Source organism: Stegostoma tigrinum, chromosome 3 (assembly GCF_030684315.1).
Source record: "Stegostoma tigrinum isolate sSteTig4 chromosome 3, sSteTig4.hap1, whole genome shotgun sequence".
Taxonomy (NCBI): Eukaryota; Metazoa; Chordata; class Chondrichthyes; order Orectolobiformes; family Stegostomatidae; genus Stegostoma; species Stegostoma tigrinum.
In genome coordinates, this window is record NC_081356.1 from 129,798,518 (window position 1) to 129,818,592 (window position 20,075).

A 20,075-nucleotide genomic window follows, 5' to 3' on the forward strand; every position below is an offset into this window, starting at 1 on the left:
TGGGATGTCAATCAAGTGGGCTGCTTTTTCCTGGATGGTGTCAAGCTTCTTCGGTGTTGTTAGAGCTGCAGTCATCCAGGCTAGTGTGGAGTACTTCAACACACCCCTGGCTTGTGCCTTGTAGATGGTGGACAGGCTTTGGGGACTCAGGAGGTGAGCGACTCACTGCAGGATTCCTGGATTTTGATGCTTTCTTTGTGGCCATTGTGATCAATAGTAATCCCCGGGAAACTGATAGTGGAGGGAATCAGTGATAGTAATGTAGCTGAATATCAATGGTTACGGTTAGATTCTCTTTTCTAGCAGATGGTCATTACCTGGCACTTGTATGAAATGAATTTTACTTGCTAATTGTCAGCCCAAACCTGGATATTGCTCAGGTCTTGCTGTATTTGGATACAGGCTGCTTCACTATTTGAGGAGCTCCCGAATGATGCTGAACATCATGCAATCATCAGTGTACATCTTCACCTCTGACATTATGAAGATGGAAGTGCACATCCTCTGACACCAAGAAGGAAGGCCATTTATGAAGCAGCTGAAGATGTTTGGGCTTAGGACACTACCCTGGGGAACTGCTGAAGAGATGAGCTAGAGTTTAGATGACTGAGCAAAAAAGTACATAGCCATCCTTCTTTGTGCAAGGGATTGTCCTGTTGCTGCATTGAAATCTTTATAGCATATGGGTATATCTATGTGCAGCCGTTCAAGACAACAGCTTATCACTACCCCAACAGCATTTGGTGGTGGGCAATAAATACTGGCCTAGCCAGCAATGCGATGTCCTACAAAAGAATAGAACAAAGCCGATTTGCGTAAAGCACCATCCCACAAGCAGCAATGTGACAAAGACTGGATAATCTGTTTGTGTGATATTGATTAAGGGGTAAATATTGCTTGGGTCATTGGGGGTAACTCTTTGGTCACTTTTAAATCACCTGAGGGGGCAGAAAACTTTAAACTCTGAGCTGGATGGACTGCACCAATGATTGTGCAGAGCTCCTACAGTAATATTACTGCTGTAATTTGGCTATCTAACCCCCAGGTCCACATCAATTCAAAAAGTTTAAAATTTTAAATCAAACCCAGTCATGTTAAAACACTAACGTTTCCAGAAATTTGAAGAGTTCTAACATCGCGTTGATGCCTAATGATATAAACATGCAAAATCTCAAAAATAAAAATACCCTTAAGACTGTTTCAAACTTACAGCACCATCTTGTCAATTGTCTTCAATTCTGCTGGCTGCCTGGTTGCCAGTTCCCCAATATATCCCCAGAGGAAACCAAATAGTTTCTGCCAACAGAAACAGAACATATATAGTTCATAGAGAGATAGTAGGGGGGGGAGATCTGGATGTCATCAACATACATGTGAAACCTACCTGTGTTTCTTGACAGTACCATTAGGGGGAACATAATGGGACAAGGGAATGGACCTTTCTTAGAGATTTCACCAAGCTCCTGATTCTGCAGTGAGTAATGCAATTCCCACCTTCCAAATCCAATCCATCAACAACATACAAGTAAACAATACTTGTCCCTTGCCTAGAAAAGTGCAATGCCAATAACACATGATTCTGGTCAAAACAGTCAGCCAGACTGGCACCCCATCAACCAGCTTAAATACTCATTCTCACCACAATTAAGACACAGTAGGACAGTACCACCTGCAGGTTGCAGTATAGCAATTCACCAAGGCACTTCAAATAGCATCAACTACACCTAGGATCTATACCACCAAGGAAATGGAAAGCAAATGAATTGGAATGCCACCATGAAATGGGGTTTTAAGCTACCCATCATTCTGAATTGGAATAACAACACTTCTTTCACCATTGTTTGGGTCAAAATCCTGAATCTCCTTCTCTAACCACACAGACTAGCTCAAGGATATGGCTCAACAATACGTCCTTAAAAGACAATCAGGTATGGGTAATAAAATGGGTAAAAGGTAAAAATGCAGGCATTGCAAGCAGCAGCCACATTTATCAATGAATTGAAATAAAATATTTTCTTACTCTCTTTGTGATAGTTATGGAATGATGGCCCTTGTTGCACAGCAGACAGGTGAGAGCTCTAAACTTTCTATCAAATCCTTCATGCTACGAAAATATAATCAAATATTGCTGGAAAAGGATAATTTCGTCAAAGCTTTTTGTCTCATACTTGAGACAATTTGCCATTTTACTGCATGAGAGAACAGTGATGACTGATTGGCAAGTGGACTGATTGGTAGGTGTTGCCATGGAAAATTCACGCATTAATGCTGATTGACAATTAACTGGCAGGCTGTTTTTACATTTTAAACAAGACAGGTTAACTCTGATTGGTCAGGCATTGCCCTGAAAAATAATGCGGTGAATAGCTGCTGTTTTGTTGAATTGTAACTTGTATAGTGCATGTTCTGTATGTAAAGAACAGGGCCATGTCATAGAATCATACAGTACAGCCCATCAGCCCATTGAATCTGCACCAACAAAAACTACTCTAAATCTACACTTGTCTAATTTTGCTTTCCACCCTGTCTGTGCCCCTCAGAATCTCAAACTTCAATCAGGTCCCCCATCAGCCTTCTTTGCTCAAAAGAAAACAACTCAGGCCTATGCAGCTTTTCTTCATAGTTGTGGACAAGTACGCCAAGATCCTTCTGTTCCTCTGAGTTTCCCATGTCCTGCCATTCATTTAGAACTCCTTTGTCTTTGGCTCCTTTGAATAGCATGTTGGCTCAGTGGTTAGCACTGCTGCCTCACAGTGCCAGTGAGCCAGGTTCGATTCTAGCCTTGGGCAACTGTGTGTGGAATTTGCACGTTCTCCCAGTGTCTGGATGGGTTTCCTCACACAGTCCAAAGAGGGTAGGTTAGCTGGATGGGGCATGCTAAATTGCCAATAGGGTCCAGGGACGTGAAATATAGCATTATAGGGGGAAGGGTCTGGGTGGGATATTCTCTGAAGGGTTGGTATGGACTTGATGGGCTAAATGGCCTGCTTCTACAACGTAGGGTATCTTGTTACTTCTTAAGTACAGCACTTCACACTTGTCAGAGTTAAATTCCATGTGTTACTGATCTGCCCAACTGACCAATTTGTCGTCTATTTCCTCCTGAAATCTAAGACCTCCTCCTTCACTGTTAATCGCCCGAACAATCTTTGAGACATTGCAAACTTATGATTTCCCTCAAAATTTTCTTCTACATTGTAGAGAGATATCACAAACAATAAGGAACCCAGCACTGATCCCTCTGGACGGCCTCCAGTCACAAACAACTTTCTACTACCACCCTATGTCTCCTACCGCTACACTAATTTTGGATCCAACTTGCCAAGCTACCTGAATCCTACTTGCTTTTATCTATTTTGTGAGTCTCAAATCATACCTTAGGGGAGGCAATGGCCTAGTCATATTATCACTGGACTGTTAATCCAAATACCCAAATAATAGTTTATAATTCCCTATTTTATCTTTGCCATCCTTCTTGAAAAGTGGAACCACATTAGCAGCCCTCTAGCCGTCTGACACTTCGCCGATAGCCATACAGGAATTTATAGAACTGGGTCACAGCCCCTGTAAATTTACCTCGACTCTCACAGCAGCCTGGGATACAACACATCCAGACCTGGGGATGTGCCTGTTTTTTGCCTGCCAAAACTACTTCCCTCCTTAGGTCAAACTGCTTAAGAACCTTATGGTACAACTTCCTGAATTCTGTGCCTACATCCTCCTTCTCCAACATGAAGTGCTATGCAAAGTCTGATGCAAAGCGTTCGTTTATCACCCTACTAACATCCTATGGCTCTACATACAGAAGACAGAAGATAGAAGCAAGAGCAGGCCATTTGGTCCCGAGAGCCTGTTCCGTCATTCATTATGATCAAACTCAACGCCCTAATCCCACCGTTCCCCCCATATCCCTTTAGCCACAAGAGCAAAATTTATCTCCTTGAAAATGCAACGACTTGACCTCAACTACTGTGTGGTAATGAATATCACAGATTCACTACTTTCTCGGTGAACAAATTTCACCTCACCGTAGTCCTACAGGGTTTATCATTTAATCCTTAAACTAGAACTTCCCATCACTGGGAACATTCTTCCTGCATCTAACCTGTCTAGTCCTGTTATAAATTTATAGATTTCTATGAGATTTTCTCACTCATTCTTCGAAGTTTCAGTGAAAACAATCCTAGCCAAATCGATCAGAGATAGTAAGAACTGCAGCTGCTGCAGTTAGAGATAGCACAGAGTGGAGCTGGAGGGATACAGAAGAAGGGTCCCAACCTGAAACATCAGCTTTCCTGCTCCTCTGATGCTGCCTGGCCTGCTGTGTTCCTCCAACTCCACACCGTTATCTCTAGCCAAATCGATCTCACCTCATACATCAGTCATGTAAGTGATGAAATTGGTAAACCTTTGTTGCACTCCCTCCATAGCATAAATACCCTTCTCACATAAGGAGACCCAAAGTGTACACAATATTCCAGGTTTGGCCTCAGCAATACACTGTATAATTGCAGTAGAAAATTATTGTTTCTATATTCAAATCCTTTGGCTATGAAGGCTAATATACAGCTTGCCTTCTGTATTGTCTGTTGTACCTGCATGCTTACTTTGTGACTAGTGCTTGAGGATAACGAGGTCTCAAACATACCCCTCTCTCAATTTGAATCCTCCTCACAGCCCACCCATCCACAAAGCTTTGTACCATATGCAAATTTCAAATATTACTTTTAGTTCCCTCATCTAAATCATTAACATATTATGAATAGCTAGAGTTCTATTACCACCCTTGTAGTACCACACTAGTCAACTGCCTTTCAGAAAAAAAATCCCATTCATCCCTACTTTTTGTTTCCTATCTGCTATTATTTTAATCCATCTCAACACACTAATTCCAATCCAATTCACTTTAATTTTACAAATTAGTCTCTTATATGGAGCTCTGTCAAAAACTTTCTGCAAGTCTATATAAATTACATTCACTGACTCCCTTGATCAACACTACCAGTCACATCCTTGAAGAATTCCTCTAGATTTGACAAACATTATTTCCCTTTTATAAATCCACGCTGACTGTGTCTGATCCTACCACCCAAGCCTCTGCCATAAAATCCTTTATAATGGACTGTAGCATCTTCCTCACTACCAATGTCAGGCTCATTCCTAATTCCCTGATTTCTCTCTTTTTGAATATAGGGGTTACATTTCGTACAGATTGGATAGTAGTTAATGTTCCAGAGTCTAAAAATTTTGAAAGATGAGCGCTGTCACATTCACTATTTCTAGGGCCATTTCCTTAAGTACTCTGATTAACCCTCGGTCCCCAACGGGCCCGACTCTTTCACTGGTTATCCTTCCTCCCCCCCCCCCCCGCCTCGATATATTTATAGAATATCATGGGATTCTCCCTAATCTTACTCACCAGTAGTTTTTCTCATCTCCTCTCTTCGCTGTCCTAATTGTTTTAAACCCCACCCCCCCGCACTTTTATACTCCACTAAGACCTTTGTTAATTCACTCTGTATCAGTTAAAAGCCTCTCTCTTCCTTTTTATCCAACCTAAAAATCCTAGGTATTCTGAGTTCTCAACTTGCTGCTTTTACATTTCACCTTAAAGGGAAAGTGTCGGACAATTCTATTTTGAATGACTCTCAATGGTTTGCTGTAGATTTACCCAGAAGTAACTGTCCGAATTGCCTTTGGTCAGATTCTGCGTTAATTTAATAAATTCTACCTTCCCCAATTCAAAACACTTTTTTAAAAATAAACGTATCTTTCAGTACATGCAAGTATGTCACACTGGAAGCCCGACAATCCTGACTGGTTGTCAGCGTAATTATTCACACAATCAGAAACATTAAGATTGTCCAATTGTAGAATCATACCTAATGTTGGACACTGTGTTGTGGGATTTGGAAGCATAGGCTAGTTGGGTATGGTCAGTCACTTGCTTGTTTTGAACAGAAAATGGAATATTCTATTTGATATGGGCCATCAGTCTTTGGGATTTATGGTCTACATATCTAGCATCACACTGGCACTAATATCTATATATCACATTTCTCATTTATGTGACAAGGCAGAATAGTATTTTGACAGCAACATCTTGCTCCTGCAGGAATGTGAAACATATAACTTTACTCATTGCTCACACTTTGAGATATTTTATTCTAATCTGAGATAGATTGGGTACTTTGCATAAGTAGCCTTAGGACTGTTCATGAGTATGAGAGATGTATAGACAGAAATAATCTCATTTGGGTAGCCATTATCCCACAGGATCACTTTGATATTAGCAGCATAAAACAGCTAGGCATGACTTGATGAATACAAGGTAAAAAGCTTTGACAAAATGTGTCTTATTTCAGAATACTCTAAATCTGTACCACCAAATGACTATTTAAAAAATATTAACTTTCTCCCAGCCTTCTCTTTTCAAGTGGAAATAGTCCCATTGTCTCAAGTGTCACTACATTACTATAAACAGCATCATCCTGGTGTATCTACACAATATGGTTTACTATTCTTTCTGGAATTGGGTATCTGCACACAGAAGTCTAAAATAACCCCTTTTAATGGTCCATATTTTTAAAACCCAGAATGGTACTGACTTCCATCACCCACATGCTCTTTCAGGGAATCATTGGCTTGAATCGTAAGGTCACTGTGTATTCATACTCTACTCTCCAGAATTTAGAGCTTCTCGTTCTTATGCTCCTTTGGTGTCTTGGCATTAAGTATGCACTCGTCACTATTCACAGCATCCCACTTTAGAAATACTTCCACCACTTGTCCACATATTCTATTAGTTAGCTTATGTCTTTGAGTCATTGGTGGTCCACCTTGCTATTAGTCAATTTTGGCATTATCAACATATTTCAAGATTGTAGCCTCATGTGTGGTAAATATAATGAATAATGGATGTGAGTTTGCTCGCTGAGCCGGAAGATTAGTTTTCAGACGTTTCGTCACCATTCTAGGTAACGTCATCAGTGAGCCTCCGATGAAGCGCTGGTGTTATGTCCTGCTTTCTATTTATCTGATTAGGTTTCCTTGGGTTGGTGATGTCATTTCCTGCGTTGGTGATGTCATTTCCTGTTCTTTTTCTCAGGGGATGGTAAATTGGCTCCAAATCAATGTGTTTGTTGATGGAGTTCCAGTTGGAATGCCATGCTTCTAGGAATTCTCGTGCGTGTCTCTGTTTGGCTTGTACTAGGATGGATGTGTTGTCCCAATCAAAGTGGTGTCCTTCCTCATCTGTATGTAAGGATACGAGTGATAGTGGGTCATGTCGTTTTGTGGCTAGTTGATGTTCGTGTATCCTGGTGGCTAGCTTTCTGCCAGTTTGTCCAATGTAGTGTTTGTCACAGTTCTTGCAAGGTATTTTGTAGATGACGTTTGTTTTGCTTGTTGTCTGTGTAGGGTCTTTTAAGTTCATTAGCTGCTGTTTTAGTGTGTTGGTGGGTTTGTGGGCTACACTGATGCCAAGAGGTCCGAGTAGTCTGGCGGTCATTTCGGAAATGTCTTTGATGTAGGGGAGAGTGGTTATGGGTTCTGGGCCCGTTTTGTCTGTTTCTTTGGGTTTGTTGCTGAGGAATCGGCGGACTGTGTTCATAGGGTACCCATTCTTTTTGAAAAATCTACAAAATACCTTGCAAGAACTGTGACAAACACTACATTGGACAAACTGGCAGAATGCTAGCCACCAGAATACATGAACATCAACTAGCCACAAAAAGACATGACCCACTATCACTCGTATCCTTACATACAGATGAGGAAGGACACCACTTTGATTGGGACAACACAACCATCCTAGGACAAGCCAAACAGAGACACGCACGAGAATTCCTAGAAGCATGGCATTCCAACCGGAACTCCATCAACAAACACATTGATTTGGAGCCAATTTACCATCCTCTGAGAAAAAGAACAGGAAATGACATCACCAACCCGAGGAAACCTAACCAGATAAATAGAAAGCGGGACATAACACCAGCGCTTCGCCGGAGGCTCACTGATGATGTTACCTAGAATGGTGATGAAACGTCTGAAAACTAACCTTCCAGCTCAGCGAGCAAACTCACATCCAGAACCTCAACCTGAGCTACAAATCTTCTCAAAATAATGAATAATACTGGAGCCAACACAGATCCATTGGGCATACTCGTTGGAGTTAGACAATAAAATCCTCCTGTTAGCTACTGTTTGCAGAATTGTCAACCCTCTTACACATGCAATTCAAAGAACCTCCTTACACTTCCAATTCAAAGAAAGAGTAGATTAATCCTCTCCATAGGCACTAAACTCCTAAAAGTAATTCATTGTATGAATGCAACAGTAGTAGACTCGCCAAGTTTAAAGGGCATTTAAATGATCATTGGATAAACGTATGGATAATAATGGAATAGTGTAGGTTAGGTGGGCTTCTGTTTGGTTTCACAGGTCGGCACAACATTGTGGGCTGAAGGGCCTGTACTGTGCTGTAGTGTTCTATGTTCTAATCACTTGAGATTTTGATTACATAAGTGGCAACATTCTACATATTGATTTGAAATGTACAGAAAAATGAGCTCGAAGAGCAGTTTTACAGCATGCCATGCATGCTTCACAATCCATCATTAGAACTAATTAGAGGCTCAGCAATCATGAGTTCATTCATGTTATGGAGGAGCAAAGAGCACAGAATAGAAATGTATTTAAATAAGGGTTTAATGGAGATTTAAAATATTTATTTCAACATTCTGTTAACTTTTTTCATGATCGTGCGTTGTGCTTACACATACAGAAAGGTGGTGAAAACTTCAGGATGTGCAAGACATTAGCTTTACCAGCATTATATACTTCAAAGATAAATTAGATTTTTATAAAAGAAAATGAGTGGCATGTAACCAGTTCTATATAGTGCCTCACAGAACACTTGTATACTGGTCTGATGGATGATAGAGATTAAACAGCTATTTTATATTTGACTCCTTGCAATATAAAGAACTCACCTCTAACTTGGCTTTGTTTCCTGCTGCAAGACTTGGGTGGTTACACTTCTGAATGCGTTCCACTATTAGGCACTGCTCCTCTGTTTCGTGTCCTGTTAGCAGGGTTTTCAGGTCAGCATACGACTCAGGGACTGTGAAAATGAAACCATTAAAATGAGATCTGGATGGAAACCTGCTGGTCATCAACCCAGTCTGGCCAATAGAGGGCATATGACAAAAAAAGATCACTACATTTCCACCTGGAATGACAGGGTTGTGCAATGAGGAATGATTGAATCGAATGGGTTTTGCTCTCCAGTTTAAAAAGAATGAGATGTGTCTGAGGAGGGCCTGATGGGCAGGTGGTGGTTTAGTGGTCATGTCCAGTGTCATGCTTTGGGGACACACCTTCAAATCCCACAGCAGCACCTGGTCAAATTTCTTTTCCTTAGTAATGTGATTGACACTTAACCACGTTCTGAAATGACCTAGCAAGTCATTCAATCCAAGGGAGGTCAGGGGTGGGTTACAAATGCTGGCCTTAGCAGCAACATGCACATTCATGAAAGAATATGAAAGAATGCTGACAGGCTGTTCTCCTGCTGCATAATTTAGAACTTGAAGTCAAAGTATCAGAATGATGAATCAGCTACTTAGGGCTAAGATGAGGATACATCTTTGTTTCCTCATTTTGTTACTTAGAAGGTTGAGTGTTTTGGAATTCCGATTGGCTGTGGATGCTCAGTAGTTCATTACATCCAAGATTCAGATTGAAAGATTTTTGTTTCGAGCCCTTCAAGGGATAAGCCAGTAAAGTGCTTAAGTAGAATTTGAACCATGATCTTACTGACTAGCAAAGTAAGCTTGAGGGGTTAAAATAAAAGCAATATACTGATGAGTGCTGGAAATTAGAAATAAAAACAGAAATCGCTCAACATACTCAAGTGTGCTCTAGGTTGCAGCCTCCAGGATTTAGAAGGACAAAGAGTCAGCAGATGAAAGGGTATACCACTGCCTGCAAATCCCATCTCAGCAACACACCACAATGGCTTCGAACTGTTACTTCACTGCTGCTGGCTTAAAAGCGCAGTACTCTCTTTGGTATAGCACTGTGGGTGCACCTACACCACACTGGTTGCAGCAGCTCAAAAAGGCAGTTCACCATCTCCCCAAGCCAATTAAGGCTGAGAAATAATTGCTGACCTAAGCACTAATACACACATCTCATGAACAAATAAAACAAAGTCCAGCAACATTGGTAAAGAGACAAAGTTAACGTGTTGAACCAAACAGAACTCTTCCTTGGAACTGGGCCTGGGTTCCTTGGAACTGGGCCTGGGTTCCTTGGAACTGACTGGATTAATCATTGAATGCAATTAATTTTGTCTGTTGAAAATGGGGAAGGGAAAATGAACAAAAGGGAAGGTGTGGGAAGAGGTGAGGCAAGAGAGACTAAATGGCAGAGATGTCTCAGAATAAAGGTTAATGGGATGGTTATCTGTTCAACTCCTGTTCCCATTTCTTATGTTCTTACACACAACTACACCATATCAGCCTTTGCAGTATACCTGGGCCAGCATTACAGCTGTATTGCAAACGTGACAACTCAACTCCAGCAGCACACCTGAGCTGCATCAACTATGGAGCTGCTTTATTTTAACTCCATTCGGTCATTATTCGACTGCAATTCAGATAGGACTTTAATAAGCCTTGTCAAACAACTGCTCCTATTGCATAAGACCAAATGCTAGCTGACTATGCCAGTGGAGTCTTAGGCATGAACCTTTGCCCACACCGCCCCAACCCCACAAAAACAATGCCACTCACCAGAAGTCCAAGACTTACCCGGAAAAGTGAAAGGTAGCTCACTCTTGGCTGCTTCCATCATAGCTTTTCTTGCTTCTTCATTTGGTGCACTCTCTTTACGCAAGGTAGCCGCCCAGGCAGTTTTTTTACCATCTGATACGCTGTCCTTCTCACTCTCGGCATCAGAGCCTAAATCTGAATGGCTATCATTTTCTAGATCTGAATGACTGTCTTCATCACTCTCTTCACTTTGAATCTCTTCCCCATTTTCATCCTCATTACTGTCTTCACCTTCTCCATTCTCCTCATTTTCACTTCCCAGTTCCGTTTCTTCCTCGTCAAATTCCTCTAGTTTTCCTTCCTTTTAATAAAGGAAAAGTTAAGGTCAAACTCCATCAAGCACCTGGCTTTGAGGCTGCTGACTTGCGGACCGTTCTCATTCAGATGTTTTGTCACCATGCTAGGTGACATCATCAGTGAAGCCTCCGATGAGGCAATGTTATTCTACTCCGCTTGGAATTTGTACTGTCTGGTCCGTTACGGTGAGTAGTACCATTTCCAGTTCGGATCTGTATGGGTTTGTATATGGGGTCCAATTCTATATGTTTGTTGATTGCAATATGGGTGGAGAACGATGCTGCTAGGAATTTCTGTGCATGTATATGTTTGGCTTGGGGTACTATATACTTACCTTGTCCCAGTTAAACTGATGGCTTTCATCGTCTGAGTAATATATAATATTTTACACTAATGAAATATTAAGGAGAGTTTGTTGTGCCATTTTGCTGCTAGGTGATGTTCGTGTATTCTGATGGTTAGTTTCCTTCCTTTCTGTCTGACGTAATGTTTCTGGTAGTCGTTGCATGGTATGTTTTAAACCATGTTGGTTCTGCACGTTGTGGTAATGAGGTCTTTAATCCTTGTGAGTGTCCATTGTAGAGAGACTGTGGGCTTGTGGGCTATCATGATCCTAGTGGTCTTAGGAGTCTGGTGGTCAGTTCCAATATGTTCTTGATGTAGGGCAGTGTGGCCAGTGTGTTTTAAGGTGTACTGTGTACTCCTGTTGTTGTCTGTTTAGTAGGCATCTGCAGATGAAGTTGCAGGGGTATCCGTTTATAATGTGGATTTTGTTTTAGGAGCTCTTCCTCTTCCCTGTGTAGTTTCAGAGCGTTGGAGTGTGTCCTGGCCCATCTAAATATTGTCCCAATGCAGCTTTGTTTGTGGACATGGAGTGATTGCTGTGCAAGTTAAGCTAGGGCGGCACAGTGGCTTAGTGGTTAGCACTGCTGCCTCACGGCACCAGTGACCCGGGTTCGATTCCACCCTCGGGCAACTGTCTGTGTGGAGTTTGCACATTCTCCCCATGTCTGCGTGGGTTTCCCAAGTGCTCTGGTTTCCTCCCACAGTCCAAAGATGGCCATGCTAAATTGCCCATAGTGTTCAGGGATGTGTAGCTTAGGTGGGTTATATGGGGGATGGGTCTGGCTGGGATACTGCAAGGGTTGTTGTGGACTTGTTTGACCGAAGGGCCTGTTTCCACACTGTAGGGATTCTACAATTTTATGAGCTATGAACAATCAACTTCTGTTTCTGGATGTTAAAATTGAGCGTACGACCAACAGCGAGTTCTAAACCTCAATATACAGAAAAGCAACCCATACAGATCAAATCCTCTATGAATTGAACCACTCTATGAAAAACACTCATAAGGATTAAAGACAACAAGCATTACCACAACATACAGAACCAAAATACCACAAACGTTACAATGGACAGAAAGGAAGGAAACTAACCATCAGAATACACGAACATCAACTAGCAGCAAAACGGCGTGACAAACTCCTTAATATCGTTACACTCAGACAATGAAAGCCATCAGTTTAGGGACAAGGTAACCATAGTAGCCCATGCCAAACATAGACGTGCATACGAGATCCTAGAGGCATAGTTCTCCACCCGTAATGCAACCAACATACATATAGAATTGGACCCCATGTACAAATCCATACAGATCAGAACCGGGAATAACATTACTCGCTATAATAGACCAGTTGGTATAAATTCCAAACGCCGTAGAATAACATTGCTTCATCGGAGGCTCCACTAACGATGCCACCTAGCATTATGATGAAATGTCTGAACGAGAACACGCCAGCTTGGTGAGTAAATCAACAACCTCGCCCACAACCCAAGCTACAGAGGTTTGTCAAAACGTTAAGCATCTGACTTTGTTTGGGGCAGTCTCAAAGCAGTTGGAAAACAAATACAGATGATTTTAAAAAAAAACAGTTCGGGACAATCCTTTACATTCAAGCCGAATGGTAGTTAGCTCGTTTGGCTGGATGGCTACAGTATGCTTCCAAATAATGTCAAAACAGCGTGGGTTTAATTCCAGTTTCAACTGAGCCAAGACTTGGGACCTGCCTCCTCCTCTAGCTGCTGAGAGTGGAAAGCAACGGCAGTCCACCATTGGCAAAAAAGACTGCTAAGCAAATGGCTTAGGATTAAACATCAGTAGACAATGAGCCAACATCAAGTCTTCACCCAGAGCGCACAAGATAGAAACAAAACGTAGAATTTTTCAATACTCACTCCTCCAGATATTTTAATATTAAAATGGTTCACCTTCTGCTATGTTGTCTAAAGTGATCAATATTTATGTGTAGATACTTAAACAACATGAGGTATCATAGTCAGCTCTGTAGATGCTCTTACATACAAATACCCTCATCAATCGGAACACACAGCTAATTCAAATTATTGTTAAGATGGCAAAATTTTATAACTTCTAACAGAATGCAGAAACAGCTCTGAATACCTAATAATATTCTAAAAATAAGTTACGTATGGTGTATTAAGTGTAAATCAGTGAAATTATGTCAGTGAGAAACAAGCTGAATTGGAATAATTACAACAATAATTACTTTCAGTTTTCCGTCAAAGAAAAACATGCCTTTGGTCATCTCAGTCCCCATTCCCTCAACATTCCTCCGCAGACCTTTACACCTCTCTTTCTTTGATTAAAACTTGCTTCTTTGATGCAGCGTTTTGGTCACCTCTGCAAGTATCCACTGAATTTCTTGTCCACCACACTGTGAAGTGTCTTTGCAAATCTTTTCAATAATAACACTGCTGTTGAGGTTACACTGCCAAGCATTTCCAACAAACATTTAATGGAACTTAAATCTGCTACTTCAACAAAGCAGCTAACCAAAGACAATTAATGTCTTTAAAAGCAAACAGAAGAATTTCAAAGGAACATACTGAAGCATTAATCACTAATACTGCACAGCAATGTGAAAGGAATAAACATAATTTGCCATACATTCCCTAAGTTTTCATTGTAAGATATTACTGTTTTCACTACCAGTGTTTGATACCTTTACATTCCCATGTACAGCTACAGGTGATACTGAACTCACAACAAGTTCTATATGTTAGTTTCCTGGATGCTGCGCAATTGTACCACATATGCTATTTAGCAGAAACATTGTTAGATACAGAGATAGATATAGAACATTACAGCACAGTACAGGCCCTTCGGCCCTCGATGTTGTGCCGACCTGTCATACCGATCTCAAGCCCATCTAATCTACACTATTCCATGTACGTCCATATGCTTGTCCAATGACGACTTAAATGTACTTAAAGTTGGCGAATCTACTACCGTTGCAGGCAAAGCATTCCATTCCCTTACTTCTCGGAGTAAAGAAACTACCTCTGACATCTGTCCTATATCTTTCACCCCTCAATTTAAAGCTCTGACCCCTCGTGCTCGCTGTCACCATCCTAGGAAAAAGGCTCTCCCTATCCACCCTGTCTAACCCTCTGATTATTTTATATGTTTCAATTAAGTCACCTCTCAACCACCTTCTCTCTAATGAAAACAGCCTCAAGTCCCTCAGCCTTTCCTCGTAAGACCTTCCCTCCATACCAGGCAACATCCTAGTAAATCTCCTCTGCACCCTTTCTAAAGCTTCCACATCCTTCTTATAATGCGGTGACCAGAACTGTACACAATACTCCAAGTGCGGCCACACCAGAGTTTTGTACAGCTTCACCATAACCTCTTGGTTCCGGAACTCGATCCCTCTATTAATAAAAGCTAAAACACTGTATGCCATCTTAACAGCCCTGTCAACCCGGGTGGCAACTTTCAAGGATCTGTGTACATGGACACCGAGATCTCTCGGCTCATCTACACTGCTAAGAATCTTACTATTAGCCCTGTACTTTGCCTTCCGGTTACTCCTACCAAAGCGCATCACCTCACACTTGTCTGCATTAAACTCCATTTGCCACCTCTCAGCCCAGCTCTGCAGCTTATCTATGTCTCTCTGCAACCTACAGCATCCTTCGTCACTATCCACAACTCCACCGACCTTAGTGTCGTCTGCAAATTTACTAACCCATCCTTCTATGCCCTCATCCAGGTCATTTATAAAAATGACAAACAGCAGTGGACCCAACACCGACCCTTGCGGTACACCACTAGTAACTGCTCTCCAGGCTGAACATTTCCCATCAACTACCACCCTCGGTCTTCTTTCAGCAAGCCAATTTCCGATCCAAACTGCTACGTCTCCCACAATTCCATTCCTCCGCATTTTGTACAATAACCTATTGTGGGGAACCTTATCGAACGCCTTGCTGAAATCCATATACACCACATCAACCGGTTTACTCTCATCTACCTGTTTGGTCACCTTCTCAAAGAACTCAATAAGGTTTGTGAGGCACGACCTTCCCCCCCACAAAACCGTCTTGTCCACTGTTTCACATCCAAGGACAGTGGTTAGATTTTACCAGTTCTTCAAACTCACCTTGTAAACAAGGCAGGGCTTGTCAATCTTATCTAGGATGAAACCATCATGCAAATCATCAGCAGACATGTGTTTTGGTCTGTTGTTGCTTTTCTCCTCAAATTCTCCATGCATCCGACGCACTCTCTCTGCCTGAAATTAGGTGTCAAAACAAATTAACAACAGTGATTGTTAAACCCTCGTACACTGAGCAAAACCTGAAAGTCAAACACAAATACAATTCAAACTGCATTTTTTAAAAATATTAATCAGCCCCTGTGTCCTAAAGACCAGGCCGCTACTGTGTTTGGTCAGCTCCTATCAATTGAATTCGTGGTGCAACGGTGTTGTTCAACCTGGTAGGTGGAAAGCACAGAAAACATCTAGAAATCCTGCTCGATTGCCCAGCTTCAAGAGCATGCACATTGAGGTCAGGCAAGGTGGATTGGATTTCCATTGGTGAACAGCTTGTCTTACTAATTGTCAAGGTGCATGTACAAAGAATGATGACTTGCACTAAGTGCCTTCAACAGATGAGGGATTGGGAAAATATTACCAAGTGAAATAAACAAGGAGTCATATGTGAATAACAGCTCTGGGGCTGAAGGTGGACTTTTTTCCTGATGGGACAATGCAAAATACATTCTTGTACAAAGGAGTCAACCTGCATCACTAATAAGCATTGGTTGGTGGAGGCAAGCCAGTGATGTTTCGTTATAGTCATAGAAATAGATCGTTCAGTCCAACTTGTTCATGCCAACCAGCTATCCTAAATTAATCTAATCCTATTTGCCCACATTTGGCCCATGTTTTTCTAAATCATTCCTATTCATATACCCATCCAGATGCCTCTTAAATGTTGTAATTGTGCCATGTTTGTTGCTAAGCACACGCAGCAGCTTCAGGCCCAAGCTAATCTCTTTAGGACCCTCCAGCACTTCCCTCAAGCTTTTCACTCCTCAATTTGAACAATGATGCTCTCATCTGATCAATCTCCCTCTTTGAGATACCTGGGTTCTTTTCCTGTCATTTCGCTCATGCTTCTCACTCTGACACATATCACAACTGAGCTCTGCCGTAATCAGTATCCTGGAAAATCAAATACCCAAGCCTGAATAGAAAGCTTTAAACTAAGTGAAGTGAGGGAGGGCTACGGAGAAGGGATATGTAAGCTCACAAAGCAAAACGAAACAGCAGCATTTCAAGGCAGCTACTTAGGTTAGAGTGGGAATCAGAATGTGACAGGAAGGGACAGAGTGTATTTGGGACTGTTTCCCAGACAATATATTATAGATTCAATCAGGGATCAGGCTATCTTGGATCCAGTAATGGGTTATGAGGCAGATTTTAATGAATGATGTCAGGGTCAAAATATCCTCGGAAACAGTGATTGGGACATGGTAGAATTTTGCATTCAGTTTCAGGATGAGAAACTTGGGTCAGAAACAACTGCTCCGAAGTTGGGTACAGTACTTGTGAACTGGGGGACAGGAAGTTAGAATTTGATGTTTGGAAAATGCTAGGAAGGAATGCATTGCGTGGTCCTTTTAAAAGATAGTGCTTTTTCTATGCTTAGAGATTTAAATTGAATGTCTCTGAGCAGCAGCTTGAAAGTTTGCAAGTATACAGAGAGCACACGAACTGAAATATTTTGTATCAAAAGGATGTACAGTTAGCCGGCCAAGCAGCAGTTTTACCAGGACAACAAACTTTGAATTTAGCAAATCGATTGAAACCAGGCACTTCGATACTAAAACCAATTAAATTTAAATCCGATGGTTTTGGCAACATAGGGCTAGTCCTATTTTAAGAAATTGATAAGTCATCATCAAGGGTGTAAAAGAAGGGTGCAGTTGGACAAAGTCCCAGAGCTAACTGTCATCCACCAGAGCTAACAGCCTTCAGCTCACAAGGAAGAGTTGCTGACTCTCACAACCTGCTCTAAGTCTTAGAGAAAGCACCATCTAAATAACAAAAGGTACCCACGACACGAGTTAACATTCCTGATAGAAGATTCGGCAGAGAATGCATGCCCAACAGAAATATCGTCAGATAAGGCGCAGAGAAGTCCGGAAGAACGTAATCGGTCTGTAATTTTGAGAGACTAAATTCTATTTTTATTTTCTATAAGTGGGGCTTCTATTTATTGGAATAGCATACCATTAGAATCTTGTTTTTTTTTGGGTAGAGTTAGAAGGGATTTATTTGGTTTGTTAATAGTTTAGTTAATTTTTTCACTATTAGAGTTTAATAAATACATTTTTATTTGCTGATTTTAAAGTAAGTCTTATGAATTCACTAGAAGTTGCTAAAAGGCAGGTTACACCACTTTTCGCACTCCTTTTACAGATTATAGGGCGAGGTGCTCCTCTTTGGGTGTTTCAGTTTTAGTTTAATAGAGAGGGGTCAACCTCCACTTTATAACACAACTAAACTCAAATACAAGGACGTAGGCTTAAGGCGATAAAAGGTTAAGTCTAACGGAGATGTGAGAGGCAGGTGTTTTTTAAATAGAGGGTGCTACATGCCTGGAATGCACTGTCAGAGGAGAAGACAGAAGCCGATTTAATAGCAATATTTACGAGGCATCTTGACAGATATATGAATAGGCAGGGAATAGAGGGCTGCAGATAGTGCACAGGCAAAAAGTTTTTAAGTTTAGAAAGTCATGTGTTGGGGCAGTCTTGGTGAGCTGAAGGGCTTGTTCCTGTGCTGCAATGTACTTTTTTCATGCAGTCTGCACTACTCCTTTGCTTCTCCAGAGATTTGTGCTGACTGATAATAATGAGGAGGTTAGAGGAAGGTTTTATCCAGTTCCAACTAATCATAGTGGGCATCTTAATGTTAAGGTGATGTTTCTACTTTAAGCAATGGACAGTGAAACAACAAGTTGCAGTAATTAAAACAGTATGTTTTAATTGAGCGTGTCTAACAGCATGTTCGTAGGGCTGTCCACACCTGTGGACTGGCACATTTAAAGTTCCAAAACTATGTCCTGAGGGACACACTAGCACTTAAGGAAGCACTGTGTTGGAGAAAGATCATTAAGGCCTTCAGCTACAGTACACTGACGCTGGAAACCGGATAAAATCTCTCAGGCTGAATATTTTACATGTGATGGGAACTGTATCGCAAGTGAATTTGGAAATGTAATGAATGGCAAAGCAGTGGAAGAAACTGAAATGTTTTTGGATCTTATTGAGTGTTAATTTTGGATGATCATTCAAGGTACATTAAATAATTTTATGAATAAAGTTTATTTTTGGGGAAAAAAGTCATGTCTGCACCTACATCTTTCATCTGACCACCACATGGTGGTAACATTTCACAAGCAGATTTCAAAAAAACAAGCTCAGCACAAAATGCCTGAAGTTTAGATTTTCTATCTCCTTTGCTTAAAAGTTAACAATTTCATGTGAATTCATGTTGTTAGTACAAATCTCAACACCAATGGACTGCACTTTAATTAGATGCGAAAGAGCTGATTGAAATCTTGACTGTCCAACCTACTAACCAAAATCTGCTTAAATGGCAATATGGTATGTTTTCATTGTTGGTGGAGAGATAGACATTGGCTGGGACACTACTGAGAACACCCTGTCACAGTGTTCAATGGATTCCATACCTCAAGTTTCTGAAGGCGCTCTTGCTCCTCTCTTGCCAACTCTTCTTTTGTTTTCAGTCGGTCAGAAGGCTGTGCCTTCATGTCAAAGAACAGCTCACGTACAATGATGTCATAATCTCCAGCCTTAAGGAGAAAAGACCAGACATGGGAAAAAAAAACCGCATTTGAACTTTCTTTTAAAAAATTTGATGTGAACTTAACAGTTACTTCCAGTCTATTGAAAAGAAACTGCTCAATTGTTAACGTTTATGCTCCACATCACCCTTCGCCACATTTCTTCAAGCATACTCAGAATATCCAGCTGTATTGCGTTTTTGCTTCAATTTCGCCACACCTTCTCTGCTGCAAACCTTTGTAAACAATGAACCCGGACAGGGTTTTCAATTCTAATCAACTGGGAACTTGCAGTAAATTAGGTAGCATGTTACTTTAAACAATACACCTAGCTTTCCCCTACTTCACACCCCAATTGTTGAACTGGTTAAGGCAATTTGTATCTTAACCATTAAGCTTTGGAAGATCACATGTGCAAAGTTCAGTTTTTCTATTCATAACTATCTTGAAATTGCAAGCAGTTTGCTCGGCTAATTTAGAGGGCACTTATGAATCAACCATATTTGGGTTTGCGGTCACATTTGGGCCAGACTGCATGACAGCTGCTATCGTAGTCAACATTGCTAAGACTAGCCTTTATTTCAACTTAAGAACTGAATTTAACTTCCACCAACTGCCAAGGTTAAGATTTAATTGTATGTATTCAGAATATTTGCCTGAGCCTCTGAATTACAAATCATGCGACAATATCATTACATCAGCATCCCTTTATGATAAAGCAGCGTATATGGGAGAGTTATGACCATCCAGTGACCT

The 20,075-nt window shown here is 41.2% G+C and overlaps 1 protein-coding gene across 1 annotated transcript in view; it reads right to left on the bottom strand.

Moving 5' to 3' along the window:
- The window catches only part of nop14 (NOP14 nucleolar protein homolog (yeast)), a 103,691-nt gene that overhangs the window by 16,142 nt on the left and 67,474 nt on the right, over positions 1-20,075 (bottom strand). The window contains exons 7-11 of the mRNA XM_059644895.1: positions 19,206-19,328; positions 15,602-15,733; positions 10,818-11,139; positions 8,994-9,124; positions 1,211-1,296 (exon numbers count right to left, since the gene is read on the bottom strand). Of these exons, the coding sequence (XP_059500878.1) occupies positions 1,211-1,296; positions 8,994-9,124; positions 10,818-11,139; positions 15,602-15,733; positions 19,206-19,328 (794 nt within the window). The remainder of the gene's footprint in view (positions 1-1,210; positions 1,297-8,993; positions 9,125-10,817; positions 11,140-15,601; positions 15,734-19,205; positions 19,329-20,075) is intronic.